This window comes from Crocodylus porosus, unplaced genomic scaffold (genome assembly GCF_001723895.1).
Source record: "Crocodylus porosus isolate Cpor-Errol unplaced genomic scaffold, CroPor_comp1, whole genome shotgun sequence".
Classification (NCBI taxonomy): Eukaryota; Metazoa; Chordata; order Crocodylia; family Crocodylidae; genus Crocodylus; species Crocodylus porosus.
Window position 1 is genome coordinate 27,120,661 of NW_017728916.1, and position 15,193 is coordinate 27,135,853.

General features: G+C 47.2%; 1 protein-coding gene across 1 annotated transcript in view; it reads right to left on the minus strand.

Moving 5' to 3' along the window:
* Positions 1–4,307: 4,307 nt before the first annotated feature.
* The window catches only part of ELAC2 (elaC ribonuclease Z 2), a 32,919-nt gene continuing 22,033 nt past the window's right edge, over positions 4,308–15,193 (minus strand). The window contains exons 16-24 of the mRNA XM_019536512.1: positions 14,368–14,464; positions 13,512–13,650; positions 12,512–12,550; positions 12,260–12,369; positions 10,433–10,532; positions 10,231–10,351; positions 9,703–9,781; positions 9,184–9,328; positions 4,308–4,937 (exon numbers count right to left, since the gene is read on the minus strand). Coding sequence (XP_019392057.1) covers positions 4,695–4,937; positions 9,184–9,328; positions 9,703–9,781; positions 10,231–10,351; positions 10,433–10,532; positions 12,260–12,369; positions 12,512–12,550; positions 13,512–13,650; positions 14,368–14,464 — 1,073 coding nt within the window. The 3' untranslated portion in view covers positions 4,308–4,694. The remainder of the gene's footprint in view (positions 4,938–9,183; positions 9,329–9,702; positions 9,782–10,230; positions 10,352–10,432; positions 10,533–12,259; positions 12,370–12,511; positions 12,551–13,511; positions 13,651–14,367; positions 14,465–15,193) is intronic.

Genomic DNA, 15,193 nt, shown 5'->3' on the forward strand with positions numbered 1-15,193 from the left:
CCTGCCCCTTAAAACCGAGAAAAAAAATATGAAGCGGTACATGAGCTGAAGTTTTGAGGCAGAAGGGGTACACTTGTTTAAAAAGGTTGAAACCCCTGCCATAAAAGTAACAAGTGGCAAAAAGTAGGCTCTGGCCCAAGATCAGAGCTGCCCAGGGCATGACTGCTCTACACAGCGAGAAAAGAGTAGATTATATAATCCAGGCCCTCGGTGCACAGGTGAAACAGGAAAGTCAAGTTTATTGGGACAGGTACAGTTAAAGCAGAAAGGAAGTGATGACAAATTGTCACACTGCTTATTTCTGAAGTTGGATGCTCATGTTTAAAACCAACACAAGGGCAATCCTTCCACCAGGAAAAAGCAGTCCCACTTCTGTGATCAAATGCCAGGTTGGATAACATGTACAAAAAGGCTTTCCTACATTTGCAGGGAAACGCAATACAGTTACAGGTGAGTCCTAGTGTGAGGCCTGGGGCAGCCAGGCTGCAGCACGCATGCCCTATGTAGTATAGACAGCCTTTCTGTGCTAGAGGACAGGCAGCACAATGGCAAGGAGCAGAAAACAAAGCAGAAAACCAAGCAGGGTAAGGTAAAAAGTGTCTGTTGAGGAGAGTGGCTACCAAATTGTTGGCCTACCACTGTTGTTCAACTGTGGCTATTCTTTCCGTGCTCCCGCAGACTCTGCTCCTACAGCAGTCTAAGAATTATTCTGCTATAATCCATTAAACACCTATAACTGAAGCCAAGCTGGGCCTACTCACAAATACTAAAATTCAAAATATTGATGACAAGTGCATAAAGCAAGAGGATGCAAGTTTACAGCTAGACCTTATGAAACTAAATAAGCAGGTAAGTCTGTGCGGGGAAGGGAAAGGGCCATGGCCCCACTCACCCCAGCACCAGCTGCAGCAGCCCCAAGAGCAGCCAACACAAGCTGGCTGCAGCTGCTGGGCTGCACTGTGCTCACCCCAGCTCCTGGGCTGTGCCTTGCCATGATGCAGGCAGCTGATGTTGGCTGCTCCTGCACGGGCTGGGGTGAGTGCAGATAAGCAAAGGCTCAGGTGGCACAGGGCATAGCACTTGCCCCAGCCCCAGCTGCAGCAGCCCCGGGAGCATCTGACACCAGCTGCCTGCACCAGGGCACAGGACAGACCAGGAGCAGAGGTAAGTGAAGATGTGCAGAGTGTAGTGCAGCCCAGTCTGCAGGCAGCTAGCGCCAGCTGCTGAGGCTGGGGTGAGTGCCGCTTTGTGCCCTCTGCTTTGCTGCCTTGTGCCCCCCTGGGAGCAGCACCCCCCTTCCACCCCTTCCCTAGTCCCAACCCATTCCTACTTGTTACGTTGTAAAGTAGGTTTGCTTTATGCAAATTCAATTTATGTGCTGTTCTCTGGGAACATATGCAGCATAAAATCAAGGGAAACCTGTATAAGGTGAAACAGGAGTTTCCAGCTGGCAGCTGTGAAACATCAGCTGGCAAAGCCAAGGCTCAGGATCAGCTAGGAGGCAAAGACAAGAGCTCATAGGGATGACTAGGATGGTCCTGAGCATGACCTAAAACTACACCCTGCCAGGGATGGGTGGCCTGGTGAGGCTCCTAGTGGTGTGGAGCCCCCAGGAAATGCCAGGCCAGTTACCATGCTGGTGAAAGGTGGGTCAGGGTGCCTTAATAACCCCAGTTCCCACAACCGTGTGAATAACCCCATAGTAGGGCCAGGAAAGTAGACCCATGTGAGAGTGGGCTAGATGCTCAGAAGCCCGACTTGAGGCACCCTCAACTGGTCAATGCTAGGGCCAGGGCCAGAAGGGTCAAAAGACCTAGGGACTGACTGCAAGTGACACCCAGAGCAAAGGGCTTGGGGGTTCTGGCTGGCCTTTGAGGTGAGGCCAGGGCCTGTGTGGCCAAAGGTCCCAGGGGGGGCCACACCTGAGAGGGGGAAGAGTGCAGGGAGCTAGACAGCCCAGAATGAGGGCAGAGTATGCCACCTGATAGGAGGGATCCAGCTGGGGTCCAGACTGGAGGGTTATGGGGTCCAGTGTGGGGCCAGAGACATCAAGAACTTAGATACCATCTGCAAGGAATGGGCTGCAGTGTAGGGGAGGCTCCAGAGCTGCAGATAACACCCTCTGGCATCGGGGCAGGAAGTGGACAGCCTCCCCCCTGTGTAATATCTTAATCGTTTTCCATCAAGGCATGACAGGCTAGAGAGGCAAGCAGTTAAGCCAGAAACAGGTGGGCAGGCCAACTTCTAGCTGGCCCTGGGAAGGGCCCCTGTTACAAGCAGGAATAGACATTCTTCCTAAGGGTTTTGATAGGCATCACCTCCTGATTCACTTGTTTTGCCTCAGTGGTTCCTTTGATCTTCTAGGGACAACTCCACAAAAGCTGTTTTTCCTAATTGTTAATCAATTTCTTGATATGTTCTAACTCAGTAGGAATTGATAACCTCCTTTTACTGAGGAAGGTAATTCAATCAAAATTGGGACTTTCTGAAAACCAATAATGAACAGTTTGATTAACAGGATTTTCCTGTTAATTACCATTTGGTTTTTTCTCTTGATTTACACAACTGTAAGAATGCTTAGAAGATACCAAACTAAAGGGCATAAAAGAAGGAAGCAGCTAACAACGCATGCTTCAAAGACTTGAGAAATCATTCAAATAACTGCTGCTGCACCCAGCTGATCTGGTGAATGGATCCACACCCTGAGAAGCTGATGAGACTGAGACAGCCTCTTTGCCTGCATTGATGAGACACTATCACTTTTACAGTTAAGTGTCTGCTCTTTTCTCCACCATCTAGTGGAAACTAAGCTATGTAATTTAAAAAATAATTTCATAAAGGAGTAAACTGTCTTGGCTAAGCTTCTCCTTGAACATAGAAAAAACAGCAGTTACTCCAGATCAGACTACATGCAAGTTTCCCACATTTTGAGTTCTCAAACAAACCCTTTAGACAACTTGTCATAACTAAAAATAAACTTTGAATTAAACCAGAAAGCTAAACACCCTGGGTTTGCCCAAATGTACATGTAGTTACAACTTGCCTGATTATTGGGACTTCGCAGACATCAGAAAAGTCTCAGACATCAGAACTGCAGCTACACCCTCAGCTATCTTCATTTGTTATCCCACTTTCCCCATCACCTTCATTCAGGACTTGAACACAACTAATTTGAATTCCTTTGAGCACATTCCAACCAGGAGGCACCAGCACTGCAAGTTTAGCAGTGAAGTTCAGCACTTTGACTCTACATTCTGGTGCAGTAGAGAATCAGGTTCTAGCTTTGTTGCCTACTTTATTTGCACTAATAAAGTAACCTTGATTTTATGGCAGGAAAGATTTTTTCCTTGATGTGACACACATCATAAGGCACTAAATACAGCTCCAGCAAAAGTGAGATTTCTGGTCTTCACAAAGGGGCTGTAATACAACAGGCAGCTGTGGGAAGCTGTGTGGGCCTTTGCCATGGTAGAGGCATTGCAAGTGATAGTGGAGTAAGCAAGAGCTACATGGCCACAAACTATGCTCGCCACCCTGTTGCCAATGGTCTCATCTACTAGGGCCCCAGATTCTGCAGTAAGCTGCGCCCACTGCTGACCAACCCCATCACCACTCTCATCCACTGGTAGCCCAGTAGGCCAGATGGAGTGCCAATGTGGGCCAGGTCTGGCCTGCACACCATGTTTTTCATCCAAGGGGGTAAACCTCACCTAACATCAGGGTGTCAATCATTCACAGTGCATTTGGTCCAGATTACGTCTAGAGAAAGACCATGCCTGCAAGAGCATTAGTCACCCATTTGTTCAGATTCTGAGGGTATACTTTTGGAATTCAGTAAGACAACACAAGTTGTAAAGGTGAACACTACAAAAATTAATTCAAAGCACGGGTGTCAAACTTATCTCATGTGCCACGACAGATCCATCCAGGTGCAGGCAGTGGCTCTAGCTCAGGCCCAGAATGACAGCAGGGCACATGGCAGAGAAGGTAGGACAAGCACACAGGTCCAGCAGTGGTGAAGGATCAAGCCCCCTGTCCTCTTGCCACTACGGGCTATGCCAATCAGGACTCAGGGACAACAATTTTTGCAGGAAGCCTCACTCCCCAGCTTCTGGTAGTTTGCCAGGGGCTCGTGGGCTGGACAGAGCACTTCTGTGGGCTAGATATTTGACACCCCTGCTTTAACAATTCCTGCATTAAACCCCAGTGAGCCCATACAATTGCTGCAAATTAAATTGGGCCCCATTTTCTTGTGAAATTCTCTCTTCTCATTCTGATCTAGACAAAATATAGCTTTTCCAACTCTGGAGAATCCACAGCCCCCTGGGGGTTTCACAGACTTTATTTTCTACATCACAATTGCTATTATATCATCAATAGCTTTCAATTTAACAACAAAAATAAATAAAACCACTTTAAAGTGAAAAAGGCCACTAAAAAAACCCCCCAAAAAAGAAACCCTGGCAGGCGGAACAAGGATTCCATGTTTTATTCACTGTCCGTCTTATGCTTGCTTGGTAATTCCAGCCTATAGGGAACCCCAAACTACACATCAAATGGTGTCTCCACTAGTCCAGTGTCCTGTCAGCTATACCCATTTCTGAAGTCTCCAGTGCTGCACATTACAAATTCAGGAGAAAAACAAGAACACATGATGTGCAAAGCCTCTCTTGACAAGTCATATGATGCTTTGCTTAGTTTGTCGTTTTAATCTTCTTGCTTGACACTGCCTGATAGTTCTCTGTATTTTCTCGTTTCTTTTTAGGTGGGACAGAGTTGTTGGCTTGGTTCTTGCCATCAAGCAGTTCCAGCCCCTCTTTTAACAGACGATATTCCCGTTTCTCTTTCCGGTCCTCCATCTCTACGATGTCACCAGCAAACAGAGCTTTCAGAGGCCACATCAGTTTAGGAATAGTTGGAAAGTCACTAAAACGTATCTGAAATGTATCGAGCCACATGTTAACGTATCTATCTCATGCATTTCACAGCAACAACATCTATGCTCTAGAGTCATTTTCCTGCCTTGTCCTATCTGACCGCAGGCTTTTTGGGGTGTGCAAAACGAGACATGATGCCTAACAGACAGACACAATGAGAGCATCTACACATGCAGACACGTGCACTTACAACAGCTCAAACAGGAGCAGCACAAATTTAAGCTGGGGATTTTTGCCTTAGTGCACGTGCCTGGGCATGCGCTTTGGTATGAGGCAAGTTGTGCCACTTGGAGCAAAATAACCCTGCCCAGCTCCTTCCGGATTTGCAGCCAGGGGGAGCTAGAGCCTGGGGCCAGCCCCTGTGCTGGCCCCAGCAGTATAAAACCTACCCTGACAAGCAGCTCAGGAGCTTCTGGGGGCCCCTTCTGCAGGCAGAGGGAAACCCTGGCACACATGAACTTCGAGGTTCTGGATGAATTTCACCCCCCCACCTTTTTGTTTTTGGTCACCCCATCTTCAGCCCCACCAAGTTCTGGGATCTCATGGGCAACCTCCTCCTGACTCTGGCCAAATGGGCTCTGTACTTGACCAGTAAGGAGGCTCTGGCTGGAAAGGTGCGGGGAGACTGTGAGGCTGCCGTCTTCTCCCTTGTCTGTGCATGTTTCCAGGCCAGAAACCAGCGCGCCGGTGGAGGACCAGCTTCCCAGTTAGCTCCCACCCTACTTTTCCCCCACTGGGGTATTTTTTGATACCTTAATCTCCAGGTATCAAGTTCTGAGCTTGCACTTCGAATATACAGCACTGGAAATACTTCTTCGTTCATAGCATGCCTCTTCCAGTGTCTCAAACTGGTCTGGGATGCTGCAAGAGGCACGTGCACACTCATCTGGACATGTCCAATGGGGCTAGGACCTCAGCTGGCAGCTTTTATTGTAATATAGTTGCTACTGTAATATAAACAACTTCAATCTCTGGTACTCTGGCTGGATGCGGAGGCAGCTGCCAATGCGCCTTGAACCCTGCTGCACCCTCACCACGTGGGCATGGCTCAGCCCAGTGGCGGGATGCACATGGCATCCAGCTGCTCCCAGGCAGCTGCAGTGAGGCTCAGGGGCAAAGCCCAGTCCACAATGGCAGCCACCTCTGCCACACAGATTGAGGGGGGCACATACCCCACCAAACACAAAGCAACAGGGGCAGCTACAGCAGCAGTGAGGAAGACAATGGGGCTGGAATAGGGGCAGGCCCTGTAGCTGGGGCAGGGTGGGATGGAGCCACAAGCTGCTCATTAGGAGGGCATGAGGAGAGGGAGGCACATGCCCCCAGATCTGCATGCAGGGCAGGCTGCAGTTGCGGCTGTTCCCAGCAGGTAGGCTGGCCTGCACTGTGCTTGGGCAGGCAGCAGCGGCGCTGGCAGCGGGGCTACAGGGGTGCTGCAGCCACCCAAAAATTCACTGTAGGTCCTCCAACCCCCGCTGCCACCATCTGCCCCGGGAGCATATCACAAGCCAGCCTCTGTTGGGAACAGCCTGACGCAGCCTTCCCCTCCGTCTGCCCATTCCCCCTCTCCCCAAAAGCACAGAGGCCATATGCCCGGGATCTGCACAGGGCAGGGTGGGGCAGCTGTGCCAGGCTGGTCCACTTTGTGCTTGGGAAAGGTGGCAGCAGCGTTGGGAGCAGGGATTGGGAGCTACAGCAAATTTTCAGGTGGCTGCAGCCCCCCACATAGCTCCACTCTCAGCACCACCACTGCCCAGCCCAAGCATAGCATGGACAAGCCTCCCTACTGGGAACAGCCCAGCCCGAGCCTGCAGCTGCAGCCTGGCCCACCCCATCCCACGTGTACGTGCCCCCACACTCCCATGCCCTGCTGGGGTGCATGACCCGCATCCCCGCACCCCCTGGACGAGATGCTCGCAGCTCCGTCCCACCCTGCCCCGGCACTGCAGGATCTGCCCCTGCTCCAGCCCCACTCCCTCCCTCACTGCCGTTGCAGGGAGGGCTGGGGGAAGGGAGCTGGGGCCTCAATCTGCCCTGCCTCCCCACCATGGCCCTTTCCCCTCCCCCCACAGACTTTCCATGCCCCCAAATAATTTTTTCTTCCTCTGCCTCAAAATCAGCCCCCACCTTCCCTCCCCACAGACTTACCTGATGTGTGTCCAGGGGCGGGGGCGGGGGGGGAGGAGGGGGAGCTAGATCTTGGGTTGCTTTTAAAATTCCAAAAGTGATCTCCTACTTAAAAAGGTTGCAGACTACTGCTTTAGGAGGTACCAACTGCTAATGAGCAACTATACTAAAAAAAAATTAAACAGATGGGGGAGGAAAAAACACCCCCAAGAACAGAAACAAAAGAAAAACAAAACAAAAAGGGGACATTTCTGTAAAAAGTCACTGTTAGAAAATAAGATAGCCCTGATACACTTCTACTAGGTGTACCAATAAAGATTTTCTTAACCTATACCAATAGCAGATTATTAACCAGCCATAATAAAAAAAACAAAAACAAAACAAAAAAAACGGACAGTATGGATCTGATAACTGATTTACAGGAATGCAGCTGGGCAACATGGAGAGCAGTATCCTGCCAGTAAGTCAGGGAAGGCGGGGCAAACCAAAGCCCCCATGGCGTGGGAGGGCCTGGGGCAGGACAGACTCAGCTGCGCAGGGCAGGCAGCAGTGGCAACATAGGGAGGGGTGGCTATGAGGAATTTTGGGGGGGCATTGGCCCCCACAAACCTCTCCCAGCAACAGCCCTAACAGCGCACTCCACACATCCCCTGCCCACCCTGCAATGCAGGGCTCCCAAGAAAAGACAGCAGAGCAGAGTGCCCTGAGCAGGGTTGGCATTAAGGGGGAGCCACCTGCAGCTCCATCCCACATCACATCTCAGGGACCCATTCACCACCCTGGCTGGGCAGCGCCTGCCCCTGCCTCACTCCTTCTCACCGTGCCCAGCTGCATTCCTGGCCGCATGCATGTTGCGGCTATGCACCGGCACACAACATTTATCAGTGACATTATCAGCCAAAAAAAACCAGTTGACAATAATGTTAATTTTCCCATTATCAGTGCTGATCCGATATCAGTGCACCTCTAACTTCTACTCAGTTGGATCTCAAACAGTATATCCCAATCAGTTTTCATTATTCCTGAACATATTATTAGCAGCATGTGCAATAATGAAAACAAACAAATGCTTGGGCTAAGACTTTTGCTGTCTGCATTTCACCCAGTTTCAGCATCACCTTCTTATGGGTCTATTTTAGTTTCCATTAGCAGCCACCAGAATGTGACTTTTTAGTCCTTACTGTTCAAGTGACAGAGAAAAGTGTTATCTTTCCACATTCCTCCACTTGGCTTTTATGCCAATGTAACTGGACAAAACATTACTTGCTGTAAAGTTGTTGCCAGCCTGGTATACAGAGGGCAGCTGTACAGAAATGGGGGCAGAACCAGAACAAAAGGAGGTACTCAGTCTAATACTGCTGTCACCAAAAAGGTGGTGTGTTCCACTAAGCACAAGATAGCCCTTGCAAAATTTCAGGTCCTTTACTATCAAACCTATTCTTACCACATCAGCTCACCTAGGTTTGCTACTTCATGACCGGCAACAGCACAAAAATTCAAACAGGGTTGTTACAAAATGGCTGGTAATCAACTTTTGTGGACACAGGGGACAGGATAAGAAATAAATGGCCTTAAATTGCAAAAGAAAAAATTTGGTTTGGATGTCAGATAGAACTTTCTGGTTAAACAAAGAGCCTGTAGAATCTCCAACAGAGGAAATTTAAAAGCAGGTTAAACAAGAACTTGGCTGGGATTATCCTGCATTGTGTAGGTGGTTGGAATACACTAGTCACCTCCCAACATCCCTTCCAGACCATCCTCCATCACACCTACGATTCTGTAAGAGCAGACGCAGAAAAACTTCCTCCAGGCACCTTCTAAACTGTCAAATTTGCCTGAACATATTTACTGCAGTTTAGTGAAAACCTTACTCTCATCATCCAACAAACAGCACATGCCTATCTGAGGAAGATTCTTGTCTCCACATAAAAGCTACCAGGAAAATGCACTTACTTTATTCAGAAAGCTTTTTTTTTTTTTTTTAGGTCTATTATTTAAGGCAAAAACACATATCATTAATATAGCAAAGTACTCAAGACAATCTAGTACTCAAGAGGTCCCACTACATAGAACAGACGCAAGATCTCTTGAAAACCTGCCTCAAAAGCTCCTAACTTACCTGCATGTGGTCAAATGCAATTCCAACCTTCTCAGTGAAGTCTTCACTGAATAGTGGAATTTTGGCATACCGTTGGCTGAAATGATTTAATACAATGAATTTGGCATTCATCTTCATTCCACTCTCTATTGCCTGGGAAGTTGTGCTGCAAAGGAACCACAACAACTCAACATAATTAACAGAGTGCTGAAAGCAGAGGGGTAACAGCCTATTCCACAGACAAGACTCAGCATCTTATAACACTGTTTCTCAAACCTCAAGTCAGCCTTGAACTAGCCTTGGACAGTGCTGAGCCTGAGCACACACAAGGACAGAAAGGTAAATGATCCAATTCCTTAGCTCAATCCCAAGTCTAGGAGTTGTATCTAGGAGCCTCACTTCCACTCAGAGCGATTCTATCTTTAGAGTAATAACTCTATACATCTCAAGGTGAAAATTTCTGAATAGCTTCCCTGTGCCAGAATCTCCTTTCTGGAAGCAAGTAGCCTTATATGCAATAATCCCCCAGAGGTACTCTACCTGTGCATCTTCTCTATCGCTTCCACTTCCAAGCCATCTTCCAATGTTGCTTCATGGATTAACAGTGTAGCATCTTTCCCTGTGTAAGACCATACATTTAGTATTCTTGCTGCAGAACTCCACGTGAGTTGCAAAGAACAGGATTCTTCACTAAGTGTACACCCATCGTGCTCATTAGGGGACATTCATACCTCACCTCTCTATATTTCCAGCAGTAAATCCACAAAAAGAGAGACCATATCACAAAGTGATCTGTTAAAGAATTCATGTTAAGTCACTTAGCAAATGTATTTCGCATTTGCTACAAAAGTAGTAGAACTCACTAGTTCACAAACAACAAGTGTATGTATTCAGTTTGACAGCCTCTTTTTGGAGCACACAACTCCTCCCAAGGCCACTCAGGCATAAGTAATACTGAAGTTAGCTGAAGTAGATTGGAGAAGGTTTATCAGCGTCTTTTAGTAATAGCCTAAATACCTCTTGCAAAGAAACTCTAGCTCACTTTTACTCCCAATGCATTTTACTCACCCATTTTGACTAAAGCCTCGCAGGGCATCGTGTCACCAGAATAGACTATTTTCCAGCCAGAATTGTGGATCATTGAACAAGCAAAGGCATTTCTACAGTGACGAACCTTACAAGTCTGAAACTGAATGAGACCACAAGTGTTATCAACCATAAATCTCCCCAGCTCCGTTTGCCCCTGTACCCTGGAGGTTGGTCAGCTTACCTCTGCAAAGCCGTATTTCTCTAGCAGGGAACTAATAAGTGCTTTAAGTTTAGGTTTTTCAACTTTACAACCTTCAACCAGTAAACCGGCAGGAATCATACTGTAAAAATAAAAAAAAGGAGAAGATGCTTATGAAGTACAAACTGAAATAAAAACTGTCCAATGTCAGCAAAACAATGCATTCCAATGAGGGAGAAGCATATCTATAGTGAAGCAAGGTTTCCTGAGGAGCAACTCATTTACCAGGTACTTGCTGGGGCAATTCACATTTTGCCTTTCTAACCTCAGACTGAAAATCCTCATGTGTCATTCTTCAAATCCCCTAAGTGCCTTAAAAACAGCTTCTGCCATCTCTGCCTTTATTTACAACTTTCCTGTTCTACTTCATGCCCTAAGAGTACTTTCTGGAAAGAACTTGACTTTTTCTCCAACCTCAAACTGATCTTTCAGGAATTCTTTTCTGTCTTGTCCTACCCCTCCCCACCTTGCCTGAATGGTGGTACCAAGCCCACCATTATCTTATTTCACACCAAACTCTCCAGGAGACTATTTGCTAGATTGAGGTGCCATGCTAGACACCTCAGCATTCAGTAATAATAAACAACATCTTCCCCTTTCCAGATTACAATACACACACACACACACACACGCAAGAGAGAGACAGAGAAGAGTCCGTGCACCCTCTACTACGTTAGGAGAATGCAGTAGCCTACCAAATCAGTAGTCCAGTATCTGCCTTGCCCCATGCAACACCTTCTGCTTTAGAGTGCCTCTACTAAAAGTGAGATGGGACCCCCAAACCCTTTTAAATAAGAGAGACTCTTGGCAAGAAGTTCTCTTGACCACCCATGTCACTGATCCCTCAAAAAAAAAGAAGCCAGGATTCTAGGATTTTTTTCTTCTTCTGCTTTCCTTGTAGTTTAGTGTCTAAGGCTACATACAACTGGCCTAACACCACACACCTGAGAACAGGTACTGTTAACTGAGGACCACTAGAGCAACTGTAGTAGCAGTAGGTTAGTCTAAGGCTCAGATAATTGTATGAATGGGAGACAGAGGGAACAGAGGATCTGCAAGAGGCAGGGGCTAACCAGAAGGTACTGCCAAGAACATGACTCAAACTCTTTAATGACACCACTGGTGTGTTGGTTTACTCTAGTTTTCTGGTTTTCCAAGCCCTCCTCCCTAAGGCTGAGGCAGAAACTCTAATCTAGGTGAAGAGATTAGAGCACTTCAGGTAGAAATCTACCAGCCTGTTCAGGACCTCAAACAATGCCAAGCTGTGCAGCAAGCATCACTTCCTTCTGCCTTTGTAGTATTGAACAGAAGGGCCAAGACACACATTCGCATCTGTGAAGTCATTAGTGGTCTTTGCTTATACACGGCTACCTTGGGTGCGCACATATGTTCTGGTAACCCAGGCATGTACCATAAAACTGTGAAAAGCAAGATTACAGATCAAGAAGCACCCAAGCAACTACTCCAAGTACTTTACTAGCATGTCGCAGTTCCTTAACTAGCAATCCTTTACCCAGCCTCAGTGCAAAACAGATCTCCAAAGCCTGAGCATGTTCAGGATAAGTGAGAAGCTCATTTACATTCAAAGCAGGATATTTGGTTAGCCTGTCTTTCAGTTTTTGCTTTGGGAGATATTGTTCTATTACATTTTTCTCTGACCATCTATGTTAATCAGAAAAATAAAAGCAGCACATGGCCCATATTCGGATCATGCTGCCGTGTGGGGAGGCAACAATTTTTTCTGACAAAGATGAATGAGTGTATTTAGAGTACTTCCCACTACCTGTAATTAGCCAGGAATACACTCACTTGAAATGACCAAGAATGTGTTGGCAGTGGTCATGGTACTGGCTCAGCCACGTCATGAGCTGTATGGGAGCAATCAGCAACAGCGGCCTGGATGATTGGCCCAGGGATGCCTGAAAAAGCCAATCAGTAAAGAAGAGTTTCATAAGTCAGATAGAGAGCAAAACTCAGCATGGGGAGAATAAGGTACAAGCTCTATCCCACAAAGCACTATTCTGAGCTTGGCCTGACACTTTAAATATCAGCAGTACTTACAAAAGCTTGATGTCTCTCTAGTAGAATTTTCAACAAGCCCTAGAAGAGAGGGTTCAGAGTAAATATCTGACAAAACCATCAATATGTAATAAACTCACATGAAAAGGCTGCCGTAACACAGAGCTGATTTCACAGGCACTAATCAACGTTGCGGTGAAACCTGAACTGTCCCCGATTGAGTAAGCAGGAGAGAGAGCAGAGCAACAAGGGAAACCTGTGACAGGAGTTCCCTGCCCAGTTACTGAAGTAAGGCTAAATGAGGCCCATGGAATTGTGAAAGCAGGCTAACTGAGGCCCTGTGGGTAAGAGTGGGCTACAGTCATAAACCAGTACATTGGTCAGGGAGGTTATTTATTAAAAGTAAGCCCACTAGTGATACAAAATGTATGATTTCAAGACCAGGTGTTTGGTCTGGTATTTGAAACAGGCTGTTTGGCAGTTGAGGTGGGGAGGTCAGTGCGCCAGAGAGATGACCCTCTCCTATAATTCGATTTTATAAGTTGTTATAAATTTTCCATGAATTATGGAATTAATTATATGGGGGGGGGGTGTTGAAGTCATTTTGGATTTGGATAAATCTGGGCACAGTATTACACCCACAGTAAAGCAAGTTAGCCTGTCAGTAGGTTGAAGCTTTTTGTACAAGCAAATTCCAAGCTATAAAGAGTGTGGATACTACCTCTAGTCACAACTGAAGTCTCTAAACAGCACCAGAAACAGTGGCAGCAAGTACTGCAATAGGACAGTCCAATACCACTAGATGGTAAAAATTAACATCTGAAAAAATGACGATCACAATTCTCAGTGGCACAGCAAGGCAACATACTGGCTGCAAGCATTGGAACAGTTACAAAAAACAACAACAAAGGAAAAGACACCTTAGACAGAAGGAAACAAGGAGCAAACTTCAGAGAACCTGACATAAGCTGCTGCTGCAATAGTAACATGCACACACACACCACACAATAACTTGGGCAAAATTTTCTTGCAAAAAACTCACCGTATGATGGTCAGCATGTAAATGAGACACAAATACAGCTTCTATGTTACAAAGGACACTGTCAATCTCCTCTCCATAATGGCGGCAGAGCTGGCCAAATGTTCCTTCTCCACAGTCCAAGAGCAGGGATTGGGTAGAGCTGCCAAGAGAAAGAACAGGTGTGTTTTTGGCAGGAGCCAATGAGAAACGGATGAACTCTGTCTGACATTTCAGTTCAGAAAGGGCAAGTGTTCCAGACCATGCGGTAAGAGTCAGCAGACTCACAGCACTTCTGCCCCATATGCCATCTCTCTTCAGGAAAAAAACAGAGGAGCTAAAATCAAAAACAGTTCAGTTTTATAGTTCATTTAGTTCTTGTTCTCTGCAGTGAGGCTGTCAATGTGAGGAAACAAATGATGCCATGCAGAAAGAAACTCTTAATAAACTTCCAAAGGGAGGCTGGAAATGGTTTAAGTACTCTGAAATAGTACTTCTATTCCAATATTATAAAAGCCTAAGCCTGCCTGTCCATCCGTCTTGCTTTATTTGCACTCTGACTGGCTGATGGAAACAGCCAATCAATCAAATTGCTCCAAGCATGGGGGAGAGCCGCCATGATACCAAAGCTGCGCTGAGGACTGGATGGAGGGTGGGGGAGCTGACCTCAGTTCCCCCACCCTGCTCCCTGCAAGAGGCAGAACAGCAGCACCAGCATGGGACGTTGGGTGGTGGTAATCCATCCCAGCCCCTCCCCCCTGTCATTCTTGACAGGCAATTGGCTAGTACTTTACACACTGGCCTCTCTCTAGTGTAACTTCCAGAAAACCCAAGTGACCTCCTCCTCCAATTTCTGCATGTTTCTTGAGAAGAAATTCACCTGGTATTTATCAAGGTGGAGCTAACATTCCGAGTTTTCATTGGGACTGCAGAGCCTGTTCCTAAGAACACGATTTCTGGATAAGCTTCTGTTCTTCCTAGAGAAGATATAAAACATACTTGCATTAGTGACAGTAAGAGCAACCCACACAAGAGTAAATTTGGCTCTAATCCAATTTAAAAGTCCACTTAAGCATTAGAATTTAGCCAGCATACAGGTCCTGGTAAGTATCAGCCTACAGATTCTCCACAGGATCGTTACTAGAAGGGGATGGGGAAGAATGGACAGAATTCTCTGGGAAGTGGAAGCAGAACACCTGGATTCACATATAGGTGTGCATGATAAAGATTTCTGTGGCTGATACTGACAGCTGATTAATGACCAGCCACATCAGCTGATACTAATCTGATTGCTGATATGCAGCCTGGCAGCTTAGAGAGCAGCATCTGGCCAGTAAGGCTATGAAGAAGGGGAGGAGACAGATTGAGGCCTGTGGTGAGAAGGAGTGGGGCTGAGTGAGGATGTAGCAGGTGGCTCATCCATGGGGTGCGGGGGTGGGGCAGCTCCAGTTGCTGCATACACCCCTGGGGGAGGTATAGGGGGCATGCCCCACAGATCTGTGCAAAGGGCGAGGGCGGCACCAGGCTCTTCCCAGAGCAGGCGTTAGGCTGGGGCCATGCTCGGGGTGGGTGAAGGCACTGAGAGGGGAGCTATAGGGGAGGAGCTACAGTCAGCCTGGCCATAGCCCCCCTCCTCCCCAAGTGCAGTCCCAGGCCAATTCCCCTACTGGAAAAAGTCCAGCACCACCCCCAGCCCACAGCTGCAG